This window comes from Colletotrichum costaricense, assembly GCF_030867565.1.
Source record: "Colletotrichum costaricense strain IMI 309622 chromosome Unknown Scaffold_3.1, whole genome shotgun sequence".
Classification (NCBI taxonomy): Eukaryota; Fungi; Ascomycota; class Sordariomycetes; order Glomerellales; family Glomerellaceae; genus Colletotrichum; species Colletotrichum costaricense.
In genome coordinates this window covers 830,130-846,550 of record NW_026848232.1, presented here as the reverse complement: position 1 = coordinate 846,550, position 16,421 = coordinate 830,130, and the positions used below count along the sequence as shown (strand labels likewise).

The 16,421-nt window shown below is 54.9% G+C and overlaps 7 protein-coding genes across 7 annotated transcripts; 3 read left to right on the top strand and 4 right to left on the bottom strand.

Annotated features, from left to right (window-relative positions):
- Positions 1-40: 40 nt before the first annotated feature.
- Positions 41-658, bottom strand: CCOS01_03099 (uncharacterized protein; the record flags this gene model as incomplete). Its single annotated transcript, XM_060451285.1, has 1 exon — positions 41-658. The coding sequence occupies one exon, from the start codon at positions 656-658 to the stop codon at positions 41-43; it is 618 nt and encodes a 205-aa protein (XP_060317550.1).
- A 3,236-nt stretch (positions 659-3,894) lies between these two features.
- Positions 3,895-4,422, bottom strand: CCOS01_03098 (uncharacterized protein; the record flags this gene model as incomplete). Its single annotated transcript, XM_060451284.1, has 2 exons — positions 3,895-4,134; positions 4,192-4,422. Coding segments are annotated over 2 exons (471 nt in total), but the record flags the coding sequence as incomplete, so codon positions are not given.
- A 3,328-nt stretch (positions 4,423-7,750) lies between these two features.
- CCOS01_03097 (uncharacterized protein) lies at positions 7,751-8,182 on the top strand (the record flags this gene model as incomplete). Its single annotated transcript, XM_060451283.1, has 1 exon — positions 7,751-8,182. The coding sequence occupies one exon, from the start codon at positions 7,751-7,753 to the stop codon at positions 8,180-8,182; it is 432 nt and encodes a 143-aa protein (XP_060317548.1).
- A 1,502-nt stretch (positions 8,183-9,684) lies between these two features.
- Positions 9,685-10,014, bottom strand: CCOS01_03096 (uncharacterized protein; the record flags this gene model as incomplete). Its single annotated transcript, XM_060451282.1, has 1 exon — positions 9,685-10,014. A coding segment is annotated over one exon (330 nt), but the record flags the coding sequence as incomplete, so codon positions are not given.
- Positions 10,015-10,855: 841 nt separating this feature from the next.
- CCOS01_03095 (eukaryotic integral membrane protein) lies at positions 10,856-12,015 on the bottom strand (the record flags this gene model as incomplete). Its single annotated transcript, XM_060451281.1, has 2 exons — positions 10,856-11,579; positions 11,639-12,015. The coding sequence occupies 2 exons, from the start codon at positions 12,013-12,015 to the stop codon at positions 10,856-10,858; spliced, it is 1,101 nt and encodes a 366-aa protein (XP_060317546.1).
- Positions 12,016-13,369: 1,354 nt separating this feature from the next.
- CCOS01_03094 (uncharacterized protein) lies at positions 13,370-13,804 on the top strand (the record flags this gene model as incomplete). Its single annotated transcript, XM_060451280.1, has 1 exon — positions 13,370-13,804. The coding sequence occupies one exon, from the start codon at positions 13,370-13,372 to the stop codon at positions 13,802-13,804; it is 435 nt and encodes a 144-aa protein (XP_060317545.1).
- Positions 13,805-14,558: 754 nt separating this feature from the next.
- CCOS01_03093 (uncharacterized protein) lies at positions 14,559-15,188 on the top strand (the record flags this gene model as incomplete). The annotated part of the gene is made up of 1 exon (XM_060451279.1): positions 14,559-15,188. One exon carries the CDS (start codon positions 14,559-14,561, stop codon positions 15,186-15,188), a length of 630 nt encoding a protein of 209 aa, XP_060317544.1.
- Positions 15,189-16,421: the final 1,233 nt, after the last annotated feature.

Below are 16,421 nucleotides of genomic sequence, written 5' to 3'. Positions count from 1 at the left end.
CAATTATAAAAGGTAGTTTTACTTGGAGAAAGATTTTAGACTAAAAGCGCGAGGCCATACAGTCTTTGGTCTTGTCTGTGGTGGTTGAGGAACAGCTCGCGGCTTCCAAGGGCGCGGGCTCAGTTGTTGCGACGAATCGAACGGATTGAGGTTCGACGTGCAACCGGTCAACGGGAGGCTGGGCGAGAAAGTCTGGAGCGGCGACACGGCAAAAAGCTACAGAAAAGCCAAACAAGAAGAGGATGATGATGAGGGTGATGGGGCAAGGGCGCAGAAAGCGCTCAAGACAAGACAATGATGATGTTTTGTGAGTAAAGAAGGGATGCGAGACCCGACAGCGATGGATCGAAGCGCCCCCGTTGTAGCTCAGGGCGAAGTTGGGGAATTGGAAAAGAAGGTGAGAGGGAAGTTGGGAGGCTGCGAGAATAGGTTCCATCACTCTCGCAAACTCACCTAACCCTCGGAAAGTACGTACTCTTTTACCCTTCCGTTCCTTTTCTTTTACTTTGGCGACGGCACGGGGTGCGGCAGAGCTGATCCATAGCGAGCGAAACGAGACGATGGGGACCAGGGGTGTGGATGGGTGTCTCATTAGGGTGCATGCTGCTGCCGGGGTGAAAGACGGGGCACGGATGGAGAACAAGCCAGCCCATCTCATCTGAAAAAGCAACTTGGCTAGCGTCCCTTTAGCTGGAGCCGATACTCACGGTGCCACACCCACGCTTCTTCCATCTTTCTCACGCTTCACCACCCGTGGGCGCTCACGCTCACGCCCATCCGCCCAGCCCATCCATCCGTCCATCCATTCATCCATGCCCATGTTCTTCCCCCCCCCCCCCCGTCGTCCATAACCATGGCCACGTCCACGCCGTCTGCCAGGCCCAGGTACGGAGTGCGAATACAAAGTACTTCGTACCATACATACAGATTTCATGGAGGCGGGCGGCGGGCACTCCCACTGAACGCAATGTCGCCCCTCGTCCCTCCCTCCCTTCCCCTCCTCTACTGTGTATTCGTACGGATACTTCCCAAGTTGCCATGGGTCATGGCTACCTTACACTGAAGGCATCCATCATCCATCCACCCATCCATCCATCGGCCTCTTGGTTGCTTGCTTGCTTGGTGCTTGGCTCCTGCAGCTCCGAAATGGGGAGCAGAGAGGTGGATAACGTACCTTGGCGTATGGAGACGTCGACCTCACGGCGGAAATCTGTGGTAAAGATGTGGGTGCGGATGATTCCTTTGCGAGTCTAGCGAAACACATCTTGCAGACAGACCCGACCCCCTCCCCCCTTTTTTTTTTCTTTCTTCTCATTGCTACTGCAAAGTACGAGTCGGCAGCTCGACGCCCTTTGCTTCGTTTGTCATCAGATGCACCAAGACGTGAGATGGCCCCAAAACCCAGAGCCTGAGCCATGTGCCATGTGCCATAACAAAAGTAGTCCACCTCCAAGCTACCTGGCATTTCCGAGGTTAATGGCCCAGGACACCGATGAGCCGCCCCTAGAAGGTATCGCGTGGTCGACTGTTGTTTAGACTCTCTCTCAAACTTGGCGGTGCGGCGGCTTTCAGTGGGACCCTCACCCAACTCACGCGTCAAATCAACGAGAGGGCCAGACATGATGCCAAGGCATCGCCAAACCTTGCTCCCCAATGGTGTTGCAAGCTCATTGATAATCCGACAAAATCTGAGGCAAGCTTCCAACAAACCTGACAAGAAGGCCTCAAAACCGACTGTGACCGTCTGCCATCATATAAACGCACTCAGATGTGAGTGTCGCATACTGCTGCGTAACGTGATGCAGCCTTGGACCACGCTTCGCGAGGGTTGATGCTCTGTTACACTATCACGTTTCTGCGTTGTGTGCCAGAAAAGAGACACGGTGCGATTGGGGCATCTCAAAAACAGAGGAAGCGGACGGAACAAGTGCGCGGGTATCCTCCGTTTGGCGCTCATCTTTAGAGTCAGCTACCTACCTTATTGTAGCTGCCCCCTCTGGCATGTCCAAACGAGGATCTACGGACAAGGAATGTCAGCGACCGTCCAGTTGGACATGCCATTCGCAGCCAGTTTGAAACAAGAGACAGCCATGTCGCATCGCATCGCGGCGCCATCCTCTCTGATCTCTCCCAGTCACTGTGGCGGAAGAACACCGAGGGTATGGGTCTTGACGGGTTTGCCTGAGGCAAATGTTCAAGCCAGCTGCCAGCGCGCGACATGGCACATAGCCATGGGTAATCAATCAGACAGCTCTCTAGTCGTCCCGTTCGGACCATTTTGAATCGTGACTAACAAGCTTCTGACCGTACTGCGCAATAAAGGTTGGCAAAGACTGATTTCGACGGGTACGCTGAAGATCAACCGAAACGACTGTCAGAGAAGGGAGCAAATTATCAGAAACAAAACAATAAAAGAAAGAGAGCGACGCACCGAAATAATAAAGATAATGGAATAATCCCCCCCCCAGCAGAAAAGGGAGAAACGCTGCGGTTGAAGGCCGCCGCCGCTAAACTGCATTACGGCACGTCCCACGTGTCTGGAGTTCCAGGAGGTCACCTCATCGTTCACCTCAGGTCAGGCCCAGGGAGGTTAATATTCACCGAAGGGTACGGATAGGTAGCCCTTCCCAGCCCTTCTCCGGGGAAGCGCCCCCTGAGAAGACGGGAGGTACCATCCATCCACCCATCCATCAAACTCCGAGTCTGAGTCCGGCTCTGTGGTGCCACTGGTGTGTCTGGCCGCCCGGGCTGGCTGGCTGAGTGAGCTGGGCTGGGCTAGGCTGCGCCCAGGGCAGGTGAGTGCATGGCTGGCGACCCCCTCCCTCCTCTCCAAGCTCCAAGATCCTGATCGGGGGAGTGGATCGCACCGTCGAAGAAATGCCAGAAGCCAAAACCAACACAAGAAAAGACGAACTTTGAGTTTGGTTCATGTCATCGCTGCTACCGCTGCATCCATCCACTCAGGACGCCGATGTGACTTCATCCGTGCCGCAACTGCTCGCTAGTCAGTTGTAAATTACCTTACCTTTCCCGAGAGTTTCCCACTGCACCCTTCTCTTGCGCGGGCTGGTGTTCCTGTCGCTGGCGTTCTGGCTGGCATGCTGTCTTCTCCCGTCACACTTCAGGCACCACACTTGCATTCCTTATTCCTCGGCACCTTCCCCCGGTTGAGATCTTCGGTTTCAGCGCCTGATGATCGTGATGGGATGGGCATGGTGGTTCGTCGGCTTCTTCGAAACCACCGTACCGAATGGACCTGTGGGCGAGCTATTTGGTGTGTTGTCTTTGTTTTCGTGTCGCACCAGACTTCGCAATCGTTGAACAAGCTCATACCCGCAATCTGCAGAGATCATGGCGGATCGGTGGTTGAGTCCAGCAGGAAAAGCTTCTCGATACGAAGCTATCGTCAGTTGGCGCCGCAGTGGCTGGGCCCCCTCACTTCTTCAGTTGGACCGGTTTGAGCAGGTGGTGCACGCACGCTGTTTTTCTCTCCTCCAGTGCGGTCCACACTACGTTAGCCAGCGGACAGAAATGACGGACTACTCGTAGACGTATCCGTAGGTAGTCGTACGCTATTGTGTACGCAGTAGTGTAGTGCTCTCGTGCGCGTGTGGACCAAGCCGCAGATACAGGATACACACATGACGCGGGTGCACCTGTGGGCTCTGCTTGGGACCTGCAAATAGCTCGATGGGATCCGGTCGCCGCCGCCGCCATCGTCGCCAGGCTGGAGGGGGATCATGGCTAGATTAGGCAGAGTGGGGAGGGAAGGCCGGAGGCTTACCTGAGGTGTCCTCGGAGAGGAGAGGAGAGGAGGGGGGTTCCGTCAGGGGTCAAGGTGTGAGAGTCGAATTGCGACAGCAACCAAGTGAAGGGGGGCGTCTGCGTCTGTCTCTATGCCCGTAACAGGGGGGTGTGGATGGGGTTGCCTGCCGTTCCCCCAACCCTTGGCTTGGACCAGGCAGAGAGAGAGAGAGAGAGATTGTGTGCGTAGCCAGGCTGTACCGCAATATGTACGTGCAAGGTAGGCGGAGGAAGGATGCAGCCATCTCTCGCATATGCAGGCCGTTTGGAGCAGTGCGAGGGTACCCGACTGACAGCGGCGTCAAGCGCAAGGGATGGGGAAGATAGACACTGTAATGTGTGGGCGTACACGCTGTGCCGATGTGCGTGTGCGTGTGTGCGTCGGATGTGTGTGTGTGTGTGTGTGTGTGTGTGTGTGTGTGTGTGTGTGTGTGTGTGTGTGTGTGTGTGTGTGTGTGTGTGTGTGTGTGTGTGTGTGTGTGTGTATGTGCGCGCGTGCGGGAGTGTGTGGTGTGGAAGAGATGGTGACGGTATCACGGTGGGAGAGGTACCGAGGCGACGTGAGAATTGAACTGGGAGAAGGGCGGTGGTCTGGTGCTGAGGTGGGCGAGAGAAAAAGGTAGGTGCTCTCTACGAAGACCTAGTTCGCGAGGTTTAGGAACCTTGCGGCTAATAAGGCTGGGAAGGATATAGCAAGGTACTCCGTACGATGGAAATGCGTGATTATGAGGATGGATAAGCTCTGGATAAGGTGCCGGGGGGCGGGCTGCCAAAGTCCGTCCCGTGCAATTATATTGGTGCTTGTGGTTAAGAAGTCACGCATACAATGAGTCGTGGCAAGATAAAAGTCGGGGAGAGAGAGTGGGCACAGGTCTCGAGGTGTTTTGTTCATCGCAATCTATCTGCCTCGATAGATTGGCTCACCGGAAGGTACCTCACCTTACACAGGCGAAGGCCACAGATGGAGAAACAGCGAGGAAGAGTCGTGAGGTAAGGTAGGTGCTCTGCGGCGGCAGGAGATACAGTACGTATTGAGGCTACGTGCATATCTGGTGCCTCCCGCCCAACCTGTCGAACCTGACGTACCGCCGGGGAGACTGATCTGACTCCTTGGCGTTAGCCACGGTGTGCTACAGGTACGTACTGGCAAAGTCTGTGGGCCGCAGAGCCTTTTTCGGGGTCGAGTGGCACGGCACACGGCCGCTGGGCCCATCCATGTTTCTTCTGTCCTCCATTCTTCTCTCACTCTTCCCAATTCGTACAAGCCTCACACCCCCGGTAGCCCGGGTATTTTCTGCTTTTCCCTTACTATGTACGAATGTACTCCCGTAGATGATCTCTGCTCTGTGCTCGTCCCTCTGGACCCGTATGGATACCGTCCGCCCGTCTCGAACCCTTCGGCCCCCCTTTTTTCCCTCTCTCGCTGGGCTGGAAATGAACAAGCACGCACAAGAAACGGTTGAGTGGTACGTATCTTCTTGCGCACGTCAGCCAGCAAGTTAGGTTCCCTCTCCTTTTACTCCGTACTGCCACTGCTCAAGCGGATAATAAGATCGAGCAAATTCTCCAGCCTACCCTGCCCTGGCCGCTGGCGCTGACGAGCTTGCATATTCAACCTTTGCCCTAACTTCTAAGGTTACGCGCTGCGTCGCTCGGGAACCCCCAGCCCAGTGCCTTGTCTCCTTTCTATTTTCCCTTCTAGACGCGGTCACGCAGTCACGCAGTCCAAATACAACCGGCGCGGCACACGGCCCAAACATACAACGTTCAAGGAATGGCTTGGCTGGTGCCGCACTCCGACGACGATGGTCCTCCTCCCTGAGGCTCCCCCCATCCTGTACGTAAGTCGCAACGCTTCTCAGGACCCATCATGCGGTGAAGGTAAACGGCGGAGACTGGGTCTGGGTCTGCACTAAGTCTGGGACTCGGTCGTGTCGGCAACCACTTCACGTGAGCTTGTCTCCAAAATGACGAGCCTATACCCGACAGTCAGGGCCCCGCAAACCGTCCCATCTCTCGCTATGGTCAGACTGGTTTGGTCTTCCCGGTCACGACACACTGCGAAAATCTGTACACAGATACGTGTCTGACGCGATGGCCAGACCTCGTCTCCATCGCCCTGTTCAAGACTCATATTGTTGACTCGTCTTGTTACCATCCTAGCAGCTTTTCTGTATGGAATATGGTGTGGCTAGGGTGACCGCAGATCGAATCGCTGGGCGCAAAGCGCGGGCATCTCAAACACCCGCATCCCGCGTCCTACTACAGCATCAATCCACGACACGACACCAATACCACGATATCACGATGCCACGATGTTCGTGCATTGGCAACATAGTCATAGTCCACAGGTCCAAAGAAATGCGAGAGTCATCGCCAATGCAGGGCAATTTGCCAAATGCACTCGACGCCGCCTCAGCAGCAGCAGCACTGCGGGAGGCTCAATTGAGTGCCTCTGCTCATACCTACTTTTACTTGCCGATGACTTTCAGCGGGGGGTGCCACCCACGGCTACGCGGGCACACATTCCTGTGAGGGTTGTGGAACATGGGAATCAATTAAAAGCTGAGACAAATGATGCAGCCCAGCCCAAGCCAGCCGGCGGCCCAGACAGACTTCTCCGAACGGGATGCCACACCTCCAAAGCAAGGTTGCAAACCCACCACACGAGCCACAGGCATCCAGGTCTGCACGCGCCACGGGGAAGCCGACTCAGCCAATGCCAAGTCCTAGCCTCCAGTGGTGAAGAGTTTCCACCAGGCCTCAGAAGCCAAGCCGTAGGCCGAGCCAAGCTATTTGTGGTCGAACGGCGCGTTTATTCGATTTGCCCTTGTCGGGGACAGGACATGTCGACGTCTCTAACCAGTGCTAGGCTTACTTTTGCGGCCTCATTCCACGAATAAACTCGGGTTGAACTCGTCGTCGCTCTGGATCACTCGGGCGGCTGCGGCTCAGCTCACCTCCACACTGAGTCTACCAGCCTCGAACCCACCAGCCTATCGCCGAATCATCGGCCCAGAACCCCAAACACCACAAATGCCAAAAAGCACCTGCTGAATAAGGCTCGCTAAAAGTGGGGACCTCAAATCCTCTCCTCGTCATCCCCCCCCTCGGCGCCCCAAATGCGTGAGGGAAACCCCAGCATCGTCACATTTTTCGCCGTGATTGGTCCGGTCAGCTAACGCTACATCGGCAGAAACCTTTTTTCTAATTTTCCTTCTTTGCTGCCCCTTGGCCTCAACCCCTCGAGGCAAACAAAGCAAGCACCACGGCAAGCCTTCCCCACCCTCGCCTACCTAAGGCATGCGCTAAAATACGTACCCTTAGATCGGCGCATGCCGTTGTCGTCAACTACTAGCCGTTCCAGACTATTGCCCCGGGATTACAGGCGCCCAGTGTCTAGGCGGTTTTGACGCGTCCGAATTCCCTTTTCCTAACATCACCGAGTCCATCATAGAAGTGTCGTATACCGAAATGTTATGGAAGTCATTGGGCAGCGCTGTTGGGCATTTTGACATTGCATCAGATTCTCGAACCAGATGCCTGAGCTGGCCCTGCCAAGACGAATTTGCTCCATCGTCGTTCTCGCAGATGGCAATCTTCGGGCTCGTTTATTCCGTCCAGTCACCGCCAAGAAAGCGGTAGTGACTCGCGGAGAACCAACCCCTAGGCCTACGTAAGATAGAGCCTTTGGGTGCTGCTGATGGTGGTGATGAAGCCTCTGTGCATACCATCCACCTTTGCCATGCATTGATCAAACGCACGCACACATCGGTTCGCTTTCCATTACAGAGAAGAGACGTAAGACGTTGGGATTGCAGGAACCATAAGAGAAGGGAGCAAGGAAGAGACCGGACGATCAAGGATTCCTTGACCAGGACCCCGATTCCCCGTCTCTCCCGCGGTTGTGTCATGCACAGGCGACCTGCCTCGAGGTTCATGTGTCATGTCTAGAGGTCTCTCAACCTTTTGCTCCTTGTCTCTGTTCTCGCTGCTCACCGGACGTCGCGGCTCGACATCCATCCATGTCCGTCACGCCCGACAGAAGGTCCCCGTCAATCTTAAGTTCTCAATCCCCGATGCATTAACCGTCTGGTATACAATGCATTACGATGCCACACTACGAGGACAAGCAGACTTTTTCAGGCTCGCTCGCCATGCTGCCCTCTTGCTACGGTTAGGTACCCAAACGACAAGCTCGCAAAGTCAGGCGCCCCATCCATCAACTGTAGATAGAAGCTTCGAAAAAGACAAGATGAGACGCGTCCTGAGAAAAGTGCGAGAACGGTTTGGATTTATTGGGTTGAAGTTCAGAAAAAGGGACGATGGATTTGCCTTGCTTGTTTTAGGCCTCCTCCTCCTTCTCCCTCATTTCTGAAACATGACACTCGCTATCTTACTTACTCGGAGATCTTATCGATGATGCGTTTTTCTTCTTCTTCATTCTCTTCTCCTCTATACGGAGTACTTCCGCTCACCTTTTCCTCCCATCTCGGACTCGTCTCGTTTTGACCTCGGACCGGGAAATCCGTGCGCGCGTTCGATCCAAACACTTTCAAACGACTAGAACGCCCAAGAACAACCCAACACGAAAGGTATAAGGCTCCGCTAATGCTATTTTTCTCCCGACGGACTTGTGAAGTCCCTTATGGTTGCATGAGTATCAATGGCGTCCTTGGGAGGGAGACATGTATCTATTTTGATCTAGGCATGGTTTTCCTTACGGATACAGAACAGCTTGCCACTTATCATTTGACGTGCATGGTGTGCAGGTAGGTACCGGAGATCGACGGTTCTCACATTCCTCGGTTCTTGTGTCCCGCAACTCTAAATCACTACTGGTACTATAGAAAGTCCGCAGGAACGCGCGGTGTTGGACGGAAGAGATAGTGGCGGAATGTGGTTTCATTAAAGGAAATCCCGACAGTTCCTCACGGGAAATCCAAGACCGCGTTCTTTCCTCGGGGGTTTCCTTCATTCCACTACGGGCTGTACAGGTAGGCATTCGACAGCGCGCTTTTGAGCAAGGGGGCTCTCGGCCTTTTGCCTTTGCGTTGCTTGATCTCCACATTATACCACAGCCCATGGTATGCCCCCGTGGAGGGAGGCTCAAAGCACAAGCGCCGGCTCGATTCACCACGGGATGTGTGGAGTCGTTGTCGGACTACCTATATTCCGTAAGGCACTCGGAGAAAACTCCACCGAAGAAAGATGGAAAGATGGTCTCTCTTGATCAACAGCAAGTTATGTATCTCGAAGGAGATAAGTCAAGGCTTTGAATGTCAAAGAAAAAGACAGCTCGCCTGTCGCGCCCGTAATAATATCCCATGTTCGGGTATCGCACGCCCGCAGAGACCTCTTCCCGCCCCCAAACACCCACCTCACCTGATCCCCCCCCCCCAAAATGCCCGCTGACGACTCGAGATGAGGAGAGACGGAAAGGTTTCAGGGCGCGGTGGTATAAAGGCAAAATATTTATTTTTTTGACAAGACCGATTATCCGAAAAGTAGTTTGTATGTTTTCTTGAGCTAGATCGAGATTTTTGTCGTAAGGTGCACAACTCCCCGAGTGGTAGCTTTGGTGCTAGTTTGGCGGAGATGTCACTATGGAAAGCAATATATTGTTCATGGTCATTCATCATCGATGCTGAAGCTCTCGACAACATGCTGATCACCCTCTACACGTGGGTGGGTATACATCACGGCGACATGCGAGGAGGAAAAAGATCGGACAGCCCGAGATCATCAGACCTCAGAACCAAGGGACACACACAACCTCCTCCTCACTCCTAAGCGTCCTGGCCGCCAACATGTCAAGCAAGCAGGAACCGGAACGTGGTTCAGAATTTTCCGTAGTCTTATACAAGCCTCGCACAATATTCACGCGCACAAAGTTTCCCCTTTGCTGTATTGCTTTTCCTTGAACACCTTGTAAATTACCACAGGTACGGATGCTTTACCTTGGTTTGTACGGAGTAAAGGCCGTTTCTTAGTACCTTGGCATGGGGTGGGCCCGTGGGTGGTGGATGGCGGGTTCCGTCCGCGCCCCGGCACGAATGGCCCCCGTACGCTCACGGACCGGTGATCGCGCGTGTCAGTCGCAAAGACGCCAAAGAAAAAAAAAGAAAAAAAAAAAGGAAAGGGATGGGGGACTGAAGTGAACACTCGGTGAGAGAAACCACTACCGAATACCGGTCCGAGGACCAAGAGAACGAATGAGATTTCAAAAGAAGACGGCAAATCGAGGAGTCCCGTCAAGGAAACATTCCAAAAGAGAAAAGCACCCCGGAGTTGGGACTAATACAAGGTACGCAAACGAACACTGTCCGAGGGTGCATACGGAACGGGGACGGCCACCATGACTCCAACTACTTTTAGGTCCGAGGGTAAATACCTACCCATCTCACACGAGGTCCCCGTCCTTTCACTCCATACCTTACCTTGCTCTAAACGCCCTCTCTTCGGTCCTTCGGCGCCGAAGAATCGGATCCTAGTGGATGACGCCCCTTCCCACCATTGGAGATCTTGTTTCGGGTGGTATCTGCTGGTGGAGCACGTCGTTGGCCATCATGACGCAGCACGTGGGAAAATCATCTTCGTGAAGTGCGCGCGGACATGCATCTGATTTTAAGCACTCTGATGACAGAACGAAAAGCGAAGGCTTTGTAAGTCTATAACATACATCATTCCGAATTTACGCCCATTGGGGTGGAGTAGGTTAGAAGCTCTAGACCACTACATAGGCCCAGGCCGTCGCTGTCATAATCCTGGATCGCCGCTCATACCGCTTTACACACGCACACGCGCGCACTCAAGGTATCCGTCTTTAGACGCCGATGCCAAACAAAAGGAAGAAAATACCCGAATTAGAAAAAAGTTTCCCCCAGGATCAACACATAAGAGTACACAGTTGGCCGCAGCCATGAAACGGCGCCGTCGCCGTTTAGTCCAATCGTCCAAAATCGGCTCAAGACCTGGCCAGAAAGAAAGGAAAGTAAACCGATTTTCTAGTCGAAGCGAAGTGTGTGTGCCTCTCCCCCTTCTCTCCCTCTCACGATGCGGATTTATCGCTCGACTCCTGCTCGGGGTGGTAGTTGGTCTCCCCCAGCATCGCAGTAGGCTGCGTAGTCATAGCCGTCTGCGTGTTGGGCTGCGGCTGCGTCTGTACCGTCGGACCCGTGGGCTGCTGCGCCGGAGGTTGTGACGAAGATCGTGCCGGTGTGCCCGCGGTGGCGGCGTGGAGCCTCTGATCCAACGTCTTCAGTGCCAGCGCTCGTCTCCGCTCCGCCTCGGCTCTCGCACCACCAGGTGCGCCTCTCTGTATGAAGTTGTTGCCTCGTCCGGACGGGACGTTGTCCGGGGAGAAGGGGCTGCATATCCGCATCGCCACCAGCACCTCAAAGATCTGGTTTGAAAGGGTGGCAACGAAGGGCTTCACCGGCGCCGGGAAGAACTCGGCAAATGCAAACGTCTCGCTGGCGTCTCCGCGGAGGGAAGTCGGCTGAGAAGAGTCGAGGTCGGGGAAGACGGTCTTGTAGAAGCGGAGGTATGTCCAGCTCGTTAGCAGGCCGCTCAGAGCAAGGGAGAAAGAGGCCGCCGTCAAAAGCGGCGTCAGAGACAGAATAAAGACGATGCCGAGATATAATAGAGGGAATCGCGGAACTCGAAGGGAGAGGATGCCGCGGAACAGAGTAACGGTGTGCGCCGGGACGAGCTGGCTAAATGCGACGAGGAAAGAGATCTGCATCGGGATCGTGCCGCCAATAACGGTCAGTCTGTCAAGAGCTTCGTTAGTATTGCTAGCCGCAGACACATAAGGCGAAGATTCACTTACGTCCAACGCTCGTTCCTTGTCAGGGTGAAGAAGATGATCATGAGCGCAAAGGTCAGGACATTGGGAATCAGCGCCGTGACGGCGACAAACTTGGCCAGCTCCGCTGAAGACCAAGCTCTCTCGAGGTATCTACCGCCTTGGTAAATGGTGACGCCGGCAATTCCGAGAGTGAAGATGTTGTTCTCGACCAATGTTGAGGTCAAAAACGTCCACGGATAAATAAGGGAGAGCTGAGGGATGAGCGTCAGGTACGGTATCACGATCTCGGATGTCGCGCTCCATTGACGATAGCGGATCGCCGCGCTCAGAAACGACTGCACGACGAGGACAGCCAGCAGGACCCGGGTGACCGGCGGGATGTTGATTCGGGGCGGCATCTTGGACAGCTTCCGTTCGAGGAGGAGGTCGTCAACAGCTCATCCAGGTTGGGATCGTGAGTTGGGCAAGCTCGCTTTTTTTGCCCTTCAGATATCTGGTTCCTGGAGCCTCACACAAGGGGACACTTGGACGTGACTGGTAAGGCGTCCCGGGGTCGTTTCAGTGGGTCCCTTGAACGGATTAATAGTCATACCGACATTAGAGGTGAGCTAGTCCCGACAGGGGGAAGAGCTGGAAGCTTGGCGCACGGTCCTTGCAGACGGGACTGATTGGATCCCGTGGTCCATTTTGGCGGGTTCCCAGCAAAATTGACACGGGCAGCTTCTCTCCCCGGTTGCGGTACGTACCTGAGAACCACGTTCCCTCGAGACTCCCTCTCGTGCCTCAAGTTCTCTCAACGATGTGTCTCTGACTGCCAATATCAACGTCTGGGATTGTCCTACAGCAGTAGGAATCCTGCGATAAATTTCGACTTGCGGCGGATCAACAGATGGAGTACAACACATAAGAGGCAAGGTGCGGCGCACAAGCAGCAGCACAAACAGGGCCCCGAGTTTTTTCATCTGCAAGGCGATGAACGGGCTGAGAGGGGGGCGTGGGAGTGTTCCACTGGTGGGTACGACGAGTCCTCGATGCGGTCGAAACGGGGAGATCTCGTGGTTCCATCCCTGCAGGGCTTCCAAGGGCACTTGGTTCGGTTGAACGCCAGCTCAGCCCGGCCGTGCCAGTCAGAAGCCGTTGTCCGCCCTCTCCCACAGGTGCCACCGTCCCGTCCAGCCTCTCGGCAGGAAAAAGCCTTGTTGTTGTTTATTGTCTTCGGTACAGCCATGACCAAAGGCCATTTCAACGATTCCCTTGGGGGAATGCTGTGACGGATGAGATTGCCTTTTCCCAGCGCAAGCTGTGGCTCACGTTGGTGAGAGCGCCACAGTGCCCAGGCGGCCAAGACTGACTCGAGAAGAGGCCCCTGGACGCCTTCGGACGGTACCGCAAACCTCGGACGGGCTGCCCTAGGACCACCAAGAAAAGGTGCCAGATCGCTCGTTTACTTGACTAGGCCGACCTCGTCCGCTAGGGGAGAGACGCCGTTGCGTTCGCAGTGGCATTACTGAATGTCAGAGAAGGATACAACTGTCAATCTGAAGTACTGGTCGCCACCCAACTCGCAACGAGACGATCGCTTGTCATCGTTACAACGAATGCCAGCTTTCCCGATACCCAGTCCGCAGTTAGCGGCTCAAGCCCGACAAGCCCCTTCCCTCGTCATCTCGATACCTGTTACCCCAGACGCTGCGGCGGTATTGCGCTGCGACACATGTCGCCATTGAAGCAGGAAATCCGAACACCCAGCAAATGGCAACGGGTAATAAACAGCACAAGCACCAGTACGGATACACTACGAATGGGCATCGTTTGAGTCTGTGCCAGGGTGCTAGGGTGATCTCTGTGAGAGCGTGCTGCCATTCCCAGGGGTGTTTCCGAACAACAAAACGTCGGCCAACGTTGACGGGATGGGGTTTGTCCACAAAACGAGGTCCCATTCGGCTTGGCCTGATGTGCCGGTGTGACTGGCCAGCAGTGAGTGCTCACAGACAGGCGGTGGCAGGGGGGCCTGAAGAAGTCCCCGGAGCTATTAAAGATCGAAGGCCATGCAGCCATCACATCCTTGTCCACACCCACCCATGGCGCCTCGCAACCAGCGGTTCCCGCCAGGAAGGCCCCTTGATGGGCAATGCCACGTACACACAAGAGATGACCTTTCCGGGCAGACAGACGAGAGCTTGGTAGAGGGGAGAGAACGCAGGATGCGAGGAGTACCGAGAAAGGCAACGAACGCTTGAATCGACGACGACAGTGGCATTTCGTCGTCAAACATACGTCGTTGACACAACAAAGCGCGGCCACAATCCTCAAGACAAGAGAGGCTTGTTCCGGCTGTCTCGTCCGACTCCGACCACGAGCGTTCCCCCCAGCTGGTGTAATGATTAGTATCCCCCACTCGGCACCGTACCTTGCCTTGCTCATTCAAGGTTTGGCGGTACGTACATGACGGGTAAGAATTGGAAACAGACGACAAACCGCTGCCCATCTGCGCGGGCTGCAGCCCCAAGAGGCGCGGCCCTCTCTCGGCATTAGCCTCCAGGGCGGTGGCCGTATGGGGCAAAAAGAGAGAAAGAAAGCCATGTACGTATCGATTTGTGCATACAAGCTAAGCCGTGCCGCAATCAAGACAGACGACGGTTGGGCGGAGACGTCAGAACACACACAAGCACCAGTGGTCCCAGTGCACCAGACAAGCATAGTCTGGCGCTGCTGGGAACTCGTCCCGTTGCTCGTCTCATCTTCCCTCCTTAGCCTGGCACGCCTGGCAAGTCTGTTTCTGCGGCGTGCTTCCGCGCGTGTCTGGCCCTGCTTTAGTTGTGCACCTTGGGTCGTGGAACAATGCTGGGGGCCAGAGACAGCCACCAGGTTCACAAGACTGGGAATGTTTCTGGGCCTCCCGCCTGCGTGTCTCTTCTGATCTCCGACCGGTGAGGTGGAGATGGGTATCCGTAGCGGGATCAAGTCACTCGAAAGGGGGGAGGAGGGATGGGAGATGCCGGAGCACGGAGGCAGGTCACTGGTCACTGGCAGTGGTGATACAAAAACTGCATTCGATTGGCGCAGATGCGCTAGAAGCGAACGTGCGGCGGCGCCCGCAATGGGCAGATATGACGGACGGCAGAGTCAAGGAGTTTGCACGAGCAGATCAGCTGGGTTGAAGACATTGGAGGTTTTCGGGTTTTCCCATTGCATCCAAGAAACTGGGGAGCCGCCTTACGTAAGGTGGGACTTGATGATGGGCTCGACATGTACAAAAGCTCTAGCCAATCCGTGCATCGCTCTCCCGTGTCTGTCTGTACTTTTCAATGTATCTTTCGACTCTACAGATTCATCCTGCGTACGGATACGCACGAGGTACTCCGTACCTGTGTCATGGTCGGTACGGAGTACGGAGCACCTTGAAAGTTCAACGTCTCCAGCCCTCTGTCCGTCACGGTCCAGCTGCCCGTATCCCTACGTCTGTCAGTCAGGAAGAGCCCGGCATCCACTGTGCCTTGCTTGTTCTGGACCCCTGAAACCATCGAGGTTTTTTTCTTCTTCTTCTTTTCTTCTGGTGCGGCCACGATGAACGCTCGTCGATATGCACGCCGGTACCTAGGCATCGATCCGTGTGCACCTTGGAGAGAATTCGCTTGCCCCGTAGTCAGCTAGACGACTAGAGATCGACACACACTGAGCAAGAGATTGAGCGCAATCGCGCACTTTTGATACCCAGTCGTGCCGGTGCTATTTTGGATGGGAGTGTGCCAGGTAGGAGGATCCATCCCCGGTGCTCACATTGCACAACAGCATGGAGAAGCCTAGCGAGAAGCGAGCGACGCATTATGTATGTACTCCCGTTACTCCGTACTCCGTAGTTGTACCTCTCGAGATCGAGAAAAAAAAAAAGCACGCACAGCCGGCTGGGCCCCCAGGCCTGGAAGGCAAGGCACGAGACAGGGAAATAGGGCAAAAAATAAGATAGAGAGGTAAATGTACTTTTACGTATGCGCGAGTATGAGACGGTACTTGGGACAAAGCGCAAGGGGCGGCATTGTGACTTGGGGGTGTCAGGACCACCTTCAAAGTGCCCCGAAATGTGGCTCTCCCGGGAACCCTGTCTTGAGTAGCAGCCCCAAACACCAAACCCCAAGTTCGATGGACCACAACAACAAATTGATGGACGGGGGACCACGGGATTAGCAGAGAATTATCGTTTTCTCGAAGGCTGCCCGCCCCTTCTGCCTCCCCCTCCCCAGACACAATTCTCTCTGGGACCTCCCCTGATCTCAGTGGTGGAAGAAGGTACCCTTCGAGTCGTCGTTTCCTTCTGCCCGGCACTGCAGCAAGTTTTTCGTTCTTCAATTCTAGTCGAGAGAACCGCGCTCCGAAACATGGGAACACATACCTAGTGAACAACGGGGTAAGTCAAAGAGACTGCCTGCCGTCTCGTCATTGTCGTGGTCGTCGTACCTAGCGGCTGGCCCAGATTTCTCAATGGGATCGCTGACTGGCTAGTGATTTCGAGGAACGGTCCAAGAGGTACGCTGAAGGTTAAGTACCTTGGATCATGCACTTTGGGGCCTTGGAGCCGGCTCCACACCCGCCCGACAAGTACGGTACGTACCTTTCGTGGGTAGGGACGCAGTAAGGTATGTATGCTTGTTCCTCCAGCTTCCCGTCCCAGTTGATGGCAAGCCCAGACGTGTGAAAAGTCTCCAAAGATTTCGTGTGTCTTGGTTGATGCTGGCATTTGCGTTCATCAGTCTTTCCATTGCCTGGGACTTGCAAAGCCTCGACCAGGGTCCGGGGCCTCAGGCTG